Source organism: Balaenoptera musculus, chromosome 18 (assembly GCF_009873245.2).
Source record: "Balaenoptera musculus isolate JJ_BM4_2016_0621 chromosome 18, mBalMus1.pri.v3, whole genome shotgun sequence".
Classification (NCBI taxonomy): Eukaryota; Metazoa; Chordata; class Mammalia; order Artiodactyla; family Balaenopteridae; genus Balaenoptera; species Balaenoptera musculus.
In genome coordinates this window covers 68866934-68875325 of record NC_045802.1, presented here as the reverse complement: position 1 = coordinate 68875325, position 8392 = coordinate 68866934, and the positions used below count along the sequence as shown (strand labels likewise).

Here is an 8392-nt window from a genome sequence, read left to right as displayed (position 1 = left end):
TTCGTCTTTGTAGCTTATTCTATTTGATTTCACTGAATTCTTGAAGAGGTTCTCTTTTCATTTGGGGCCGATGGTTTGTTGCTTTCCTAAATCAAAATGCAGTCTATTTGTCACCTTCCTCCCTTGAACATCGTGCTTATTGGTGAGCAGCGGCTGGGCAGATAAGCAGGATTTCTTGAGCAAGCTCTCTGTTTAAAATTTCAAGAAAAAAACTTTTAGTAGAAAGGGGCCCTTAAACTATAATCATTGAGCCAAGTTCAAAAACAAAGTACTCAGCTCAGTTTTAAACGTGCAATTAAAAATAACTGTACCTCAGCTTTTCAGAGGGAGGGAAAGGAAAGGGGGCAGGGAAGAGGGAAAACAAAGAATAAGGAAATGTTTAGTGCTCTTAAATCCAGTCCAAATAGCTGAAAGAAAGGCATTCCCTCAGATAATGGAGCCATTAGAAACCCTGAAGGTTCCTGCCGCCATTCCTTACAGGGGATTTCCAAAAATTTAATTCACTCTCAGCTACGACACAAAGGACAGAGAAAATAATTTTGAGACTTTCTGCCAAAGGGGTAGTTTGGCCCAGTTTCTAGCATACACCTTCCTCCCCAGAATGCGAGGTGGTGCCTCCCATTCAATCAGGCAGCTGATCCAGACCCATGTCAGTCCTCAGCTGCCTCCCCCCCATTTCCTTAAATAAGTTTGCTAGAAAAAAATAGTATGTTCATGCAGTTTCAACACATTTTATTATATTTCTGTATGCATTACTCTCAAAACATATCACAAGAAATGATCAAACCACTTAAAACCTTCAAATAAAAAATCTGAAACAGTTTATGCCCACAATTGTACATATTTATAGTTAAGAAACATTCTTTATAAATATTGTTTCCTCTGTAGCAAGTTAATACCATAATTTAATTACAAATGGATAAATATGGTAACGGGTATTTACAGAAGGAAGGGTGTTATTACGGAAAAAACTAACGGCACGACGTTTATTCCCACCCCCCCACCAAAATCTTTCATACAGGAACTAACAAATTGAACTTGCAAACGCACTAAAACATCACATGTAAACCCAGCTAACAGAAAAATACATTCACAAGCGTTGGTGGTGGTGATGTGTGTGTGAGTGCTGTGGATCAGCATGTTGAAGAAACAGAAGGGAGACTTTGGCACGGCTTGTTTTTTCCAGTCTATAGTTGCATGAAGTTTACAATCAAGTTGCCTCATAAAAAGGAACACAATATTCAATACCACAATACAAAATAAACCATTTTCTTCCACATTACTTAAAAAGAAACCGGGGGAACTAAAAAAGAGAAAAGAAAAAGCCCATCACTTGGGGAAGGGAAGGGAAGAAAGGCAGGAGGAACGCAATCCAGAGAATTACAAATGGACAAACTTCTATACACCAAGAAGCCATTAAAACCACCTTGGAGAAGGAAGGAGGAGCCCGCTATGTACACGGTTTGTCAGAAGCCTGGGAAAGGGGTGGGAAGGAAAGCGCGTATGGGGGAAGGCATGGGGGGTTTGGTTCAATTTTTTTATGGGTTTTTTTATTTTTTATTTCTTATTTTATATTTTTAGCTTCAGAGACTCCGGAAGGGATCTTTTTGCTTTTCATGCCTAGATTAGATTTAGAAAAAAAAAAAAAAAAAAACTTTAAAAAATCCTTCTGCTGGTAAAATCGTTTTCATCATCATAAAAATCAGATTCATAATTTTAACAACACGGTCACAGGGTGCCCTGGGCGCTCGCCACCGGAGGGTCGCCGCGCCAGAGTGGGGACCGGGAGAGGGAGAGAGGCCCCGGCCTCTCACACGTACCATTCATTGAAGTTGGAGGAGAGGCCGCTGTGGCCTCCGGCCGTCCCACTGCCCCCGCCAGAGCCGCCGCCGCCGCCGCCCCCGCCCGCCCCGCCGCCGCCGCCTCCGCTGCCCCCGCCGCCGCCTCCACCGGAGCCTCCGCCCGCGCTGCCGCCGCCCGAGCCTCCGCCCCGATGCACCGCGGACACCGCCGCCGCCGCTGCCGCTGCCGCTGCTGCAGCCGCTGCCGCCGCCGGGGAGAGGTTGGAGCTGCTCTGGGGCTCGGCGCTGGGGGACACCAGCCCCGGGGGCGTGGACGACTCGTAGCCGGAGCTGGCGGCAGGGGAGGACTCGGAGCCCTGCGGGGAGGACTCATGGACCTTCAAGACAAAAGCCGGGAGGGGAGACCAAAGGGGACTGGGTGTGAGTGCAGCTGCTGTGGGGCCGGGCCTCCGGGAGGAGCACCCCCAGAAATGCCCCCCCGCGGCCCCGGGGAACCCTCGCCTTCCCGGGCCGACCACCTCGCCCTCCTCCCGGCCTCCCCGGTGGTACCTTCATGTGTTTCCGCAGCGAGCTGGGGTGCGTGTAGGACTTGTCGCACATCTTGCACAGATAGGGCTTATCGGAGGTGTGGACGTGCATATGCTTCTTCCTGTCGCTGCTGTTGGCGAAGCGCCGGTCGCAGCCCTCGAACTCACACTGGAAAGGCTTCTCCCCTGTGGACACGAACATGGGCACTTGCTGCCGACGCCCAGAGCCCCCCCCCGGGACCCCCACCCACCCCGGAGGGGGCCAGGCCTCCGGGAGGAGGAAAGAGGGGCGATAAGGGCCTGGCTTCCTTAAACAAGGCGGATCCCTTCTGTGGCAGAACCAAGACGAAATTAACTGCCTTCCCACCTGACAGTCGTGCTCATTAATTTCGTATTTTACTTTTCTTCCAGGCTGACCCGCATTTCCTCAAATTTATGACGAGCGTGGGGTAGCACCCCACCCCTGCCTGCCTTTCTATAGGGCTTCTTGGATTCGCAGCTTCTAACGAGTTGGTCTCGCCCTGGAGAAGCTGTTATTATGACAAAATATTTGGGGCATTATCAGAATCACACAGGCTGCTGGGCTGCTGTCGGCTTCTCTCTGGGGCCAGTAGGCAATTATGTTTGGAGTTGCTGTGTGTTGTTTGGGGACTGTGCTGTGGATAGCGACTGAGCCAGTATTTTTCGTCCAAAATTCTGCAAATTGAATTAACCATAATTCTAGGCTCACTTCCAGTCTTTTTAAAGAGAAGTTGGGAAAGAGATAAATATCAGAAGTACGGCAGCACCTGGCGATTGCAGAGAGGCACAGGCTGGGCTGTGGGTGTGGGGGGATCAGCAAACGCTTTCAGAATCTCCCTGTTTAATTTTCTGGCGGTCCCTGCATCCTGTTGCCAGAATTCCAAATGCTTGGAGTCATTTAGAGGTGTGAGAACTCAAACATTGTTCCACTTGGAAAGGGGACCATTTAACGTTAAATTCCATTAGCACCTAAATTGTTTTTTAAAGACATCCGCTCAGACGCAGGACTCGAAAGCGAGCATTTCATGCAAATAGATTTCTCAAATTTTAAACCTTGTTAAAAGCTTGTCTCGCACCTCGGCTCCCTCCCTTCCCGGAAGAGAACAATAGGCCGCTGGCGCATCCCCACTTCGGAGTAAATATTGACGGGGGAAGTTGCTAAAACATTTGGCTTTCTTTTAGGAAATCGTCTGGCACGATTTCGGCTGGGACCTGGTCATAGATGAATAATCTATGAGGCGAGAGGCGCGTTCTTTCTCGGCTCCCTCTTCTCACGCGATTGCCCCGCGGGGCCTCGCTGCCCCGGGCTCTTGCTGACCCGGTTGTCGGTCCAAGTTTGGAATCGCAAACCCTCTGGTGCCCATTAGAGAATTTCACAAACTGCTGCGAACCCACCGTAAAGCCCCGCGACCCACCTCGAGATGGGCTTTAAAAACGAGAAATGCTTTACAGCTTCGGCTCACACCAGACTCATTTTTAATGGGAAACAGTCCGGGTAAGGACGTTTGGACCCCGAGTAAAAGAAGTGGGAAAACACACAAACCACTCAAACGCAGACACACACCCGGAGCAGAAAAGCACATTCAGACAAGCTGGCAGAATCCTCTCTAGGCTCGATTCCCGGGCACCAAGTTGGAGAGCAGTTTTATTTTGTGCGTTCTATTTAGGACGGAAATTATTAACAGGGGCCGAGCAGACGAAGCAACTGCATCACCCAAAGCATACCTTTGATGTTACCGTGATCATTTAAAACTCAATTTCCGCACATGGAAAAACCCAACCCAATAATATTCTTTCATTCTCCAACAAAAACAAGCTGCTGGCTCTCTCGCACACACAAAAACATCTCCCATCCCAGGGCAGAGGCTGGCGGTCGGCGCGTTTCTCCCAGCCAACCAACCACGGCCTCTCTTCCCCTCTGCGCCCCGTCCCTGTCCCGACCCCTGGTTACCTGTGTGGGTCCTTTTGTGGATCTTGAGGTTCTCGGAACGCGCGAAGACCTTGCCGCAGCCCGGGAAGGGGCAGGGGAAGGGCTTCTCGCCGGTGTGCACGCGGATGTGATTGACCAGTTTGTATTTGGCCTTGAAGGGCTTGCCCTCGCGCGGACACTCTTCCCAGAAGCAGACGTGGTTGCTCTGCTCCGGGCCGCCGACGTGCTCCACGGAGACGTGGGTCACCAGCTCGTGCATGGTGCTGAAAGTTTTGTTGCAGCTCTTCTTGGGGTTGCTCAGCTGCTCCGGGTCGATCCACTTGCAGATGAGCTCCTGCTTGATGCACTGCTGCCGCATGTAGCGGAAAAAGGCACCAGGGTGGTGGTGGTGGTGATGGTGGTGGGCGGCGGCCGCTGCCATGTTCATACCCATGTTCATATTCATGGGGCCGTATTGGTTGTGGAGCTGCGCCGCCGAGTAGGGGTCGGTCCGCGGGCTGGCCACCTGGCGGTACTGATCCGAGCGCCCGAACACCTCGCCGGGCAGCCCGAGGCGCATCTGCCCGTTGAGCACATTCTGCGAGCCGTGCGGCCCGTGCTGCTCCGGGAGGCCGGGAAAGAGGAGGTGGCCCTGCGCGTCCGAGTGCGCGTGGTGCAGCCCGCCAGCTCCCGGCCCGAACAGCCCATGCTGCCCGCCGCCCGGCGCCGAGTCGCCGAAGCCGCGGCTGCGGAACAGGAAGTCCCGGGTGGAGTTGAAGGGCGGCCCAGAGTAGGAGCCGACATGCGCGGCATGGGGCCCGAGCGCGGCGGCGGCCGCGGCGGCCGCGGCGGAGCCGGGGTAGGCGCCGGGGCCCTGCGACGTGAACGCCGAGCTCTGGCCGGGGGACAACTCGTGCGCGCCCGGGTTGAGCTTGAAGGCGCCCATGTGCGCGGCCGCCGAGTCCACGAAGCCGTTCTGCGCCGCCGCCAAGCTCAGTTCGCGGTCCTGCATCTCCGCGGCCGCCGCCGCCGCCGCGGCGGCCGAGTGGTGATGGTGGCGCGCGAAGCTGCCCACCCCGATGGCCGGGAACTGCGGCCCCGCATCCAGGAGCATGGCCAGCGCGTCTGCCCTCCCCGCCGGCCCCGGCGAGCCCCGCGCCTCCTCGGCTCCAACTCCCGCCCCGCGCGCAGTACGTTCAGCGGCCGCCCAGCTCCGAGCGCAGGCGGCGGAGGTGGTGGCGGCTTCAGCCCCGGGAGCCGCGCTCTTGCGCCCGCCGCCTCCGCCGCCGCCTGGATCTGCCTCGGGCGGCCAGGCGCGGAGCGAAAGCGCGGAGAGGAAGAGGAGGAGGCGGCGGCGGCGGAGGCGCGGGAGGAGGAGGAGGAGGTGGTGGAGAAGAGTCCAAAGCCAGGCGGAGAACCAAAGTGTATTAAAGGAGCTGCGGCGGGGGCGGGCAGGGCAGGGGAGGACGGGCGGGAGGAGGGAGCGGGAGGGAGGTGTGGGGAACTGAGCGGAGAGGGGGGTCGACGGGGGGCGAACGCAGCGCAGCGGCCCCCACCCCTGCGCGCACTCGCGCGCGCACGCACTCACTCGCTCGCACGCCCGGCGGCCCCGGGGCCCGGCAGTGCCAAGCCGCGCCTGCAGAATGAAATCACAGCAGCCGCGGGACCAAGGTGCCGGACTGCGGCGGCCGTGCGCGGGCCAGGCAGGCTGGCGAGGCGAGGACCGAGGCGACCTCCGCGCTCGGCGCCCCGGCCCGGCGCGCCCGCGGCTCCACCTGACCGCGGCGGGGGAGCTGGGGCGGCGGACGGAGGCCGGGCGCCCTCTCCGCGGCGCGCTCTGTCGGTTGCTCCTTCCCCCGCGGCCCTAGCCGCGCCACCCCGCGCGCGGCGGGTATTGTTCGGCTCCGCGGCCGCGGTATTTAGCCCTCCTTGTCCTCCGCGCTTGGCATTGGCTGCGCCTCGTGTAGTAAACTGGCAGCGGCCACGAATTCCCCCAGATGAAGGAAGCTGCCGCGCCGCTCCCTCTTTCTTTAAGTTGTGCGGGAGGAGGAGGAGGCGGGGGAGGAGGGGAGGAGGAGGGAAGGGGGCTGTGGGAGGGGAGAAGGCAAGCAGAGGGAGGGGAGGAGGGGAGGCTGGGCTGAAAAACAATAACAACAATAAAAAAGTGTTCTCTAGCTCGCTCCCTCCCTCTCGCCGGTCGGCCCGGGGCACTGGACCCGGAGCGGGCGGCCGCACAGGAGTGCGCAGCCCGAGCAAACGCGAAGAGGCCGAAGTAGGTTTCCCGCTTTCGGCTGCGGTGGACTCCGTTCGCCACCGCCTCCGCCTCTGTTTATTTCAGTGGGCGCCAAAGCCGCAGCCTTTTATTTTTTATTTTTTGTCTCCTCCTTTTCCTCTTCCCTCCCCCCTCGCCCCCGCGCCTCCCGCCCGGGTCTCCCTCCTTCCCTCCGGCTTCAGGCCGGGCCTCCCGCTCACACCGCCCCTTTAACGGCGGCTCCCGCCCCGCCCGCCCTCCCGGCGCCGCCATTGGCCGCTGAGGCCCCGTCAATCCGGCGCCCCCGCCCCGCGGCCGGTCCGCCCCTCCTCCCCAGCGCCCCTCCAGCTCCCCTCCAGCTCCCCGCCTCCCCGGCTGCTGCTGTTGGTGGCAGCCCGCCGGGTCTGCCAGCCTGCCGCTCTTCACCCGCGCTCCTGGCGCTGCGGCTCCTCGGCCGGCCGGCCGCGGCGCTCCCCGGAGCCGGGCGGCCCGCATCGCGCAGGCCTGGGCCGCGGGTTCACAGCGCCCTTGTCTGGGCCCGAAGGGGACGGCACCCTGCGCTCGCGCCCTTCGGTAGAGGCCGCCGATTCCCCGGGGACCCGAACCGCTCCCGGCGGGCACCTAAAGCGGGCACCCCTGGTTGCTCGAGAACCTGGCTAGCAACCAGGCCTCGGAGCGGGAGGTTCTGCGCGCCGGGCCGCTGCAGACCCGGGCCTCCCGCCCCGCCCTCCCCCGCCCCTGGAGGGCGCCGCGGGGAGCGGCCCGGGGGCCGGTCTCCTGCCCGGTTGGCACGCTCCTTGTCCGCGCCCATCCCCCCAACACACACTTTGTCAACTTGTTCTGTGGTGTTGAAAACACAGGTGCGGGATGGAGGGCCTAGAGAAAGCCAGGCGTGCCCCTTCCTCCCACCCTCCGGACACTCACCCAGACGCCGCCCCCTCCCCGGCCGCGGCCCCCAGCCGGAGCTCGGCGCGCTCCGCTCCCCCCGCCGCTCGCGTCCTCCTCTGATTACGGCTGTAAACACTGGGCAGCGGCCCCTGCGAGGGAGGTGGTTGTTTGGAAGTGGTTTAAAGACGGTGTCACCCTCGGGTGGATGCCCAGAAGCCCGGGCCTCTGCCACGGTAGGGTGAGAGGTGTGGGGACGCCCTAGGCGCGCGGCCAAGCAAGGCTCAGGCTGCAGTTTGGCCGAGGGTGAGGCTCAGAGCCTCCAGAGAAGAAATCTCCATACCGGTAGGGCTTAAACCTTCTAGAAGACATTTATCAGCCCTTCTCCAGGAGCGGGGACCAACCCCCGAGGCGGTGGCGGGCCCGAGGCTGCTCCCTGTGCTGCGCGGGGCCTGCCTCGCGGCCCCGGGGCTCCGGCCATCCCCCAGGTCCCCGGTTGGCCGCTGCGGACATTTCCTGTGCCGCCGCTGAAAGCTTGCGCCCCGGAGGTAACGGGAGAGGGCCCGGCGGGCCCGGAGGCTGCGGAGGTGTGAATGGAAGGAAGGCCTGAGGCCAGCGCCTTCGCCTAGCTAGCGTGGGGAACTGCTTTTTTATTTATTTTTTCCTTTAAACAAATCTCTGGGAGTTGAAATAAAATTCAAGTAAGAGAAAATAATCCACACGCATTTCAAAATTTCATGTTGAAATGCAATCAACAAAAACGCGGGAAGACAACTCTAGCCGGTGATCGCTGGCCGAACCGGGCTCTCCCGCGCCGGCACAGGCAGCCTCTCCCGGCTGGAGCGGATCTCTCTCTGAAGGTCGGAGCGGGCCGCAGCCCCTCGCATAAGGGGCCCTATGCCCTCCCGCTGTCCCCCTTCCCTGCCTAGAGGGGGGTGGGAGAGAAGGAAGGGGGCCGGGGCATCTTGTCTGAAAGCCTGCGAGTTTGCCTGAAAGC

General features: G+C 59.5%; 1 protein-coding gene across 1 annotated transcript; it reads right to left on the bottom strand.

Moving 5' to 3' along the window:
* Window positions 1-715: 715 nt before the first annotated feature.
* Window positions 716-5710, bottom strand: ZIC2 (Zic family member 2). Its single transcript, XM_036832075.1, has 3 exons — window positions 4302-5710; window positions 2352-2515; window positions 716-2179 (listed from the first exon to the last, which is right to left on the bottom strand). Exons 1-3 carry the CDS (start codon window positions 5371-5373, stop codon window positions 1811-1813), a joined length of 1605 nt encoding a protein of 534 aa, XP_036687970.1. The 5' UTR covers window positions 5374-5710; the 3' UTR covers window positions 716-1810.
* Window positions 5711-8392: the final 2682 nt, after the last annotated feature.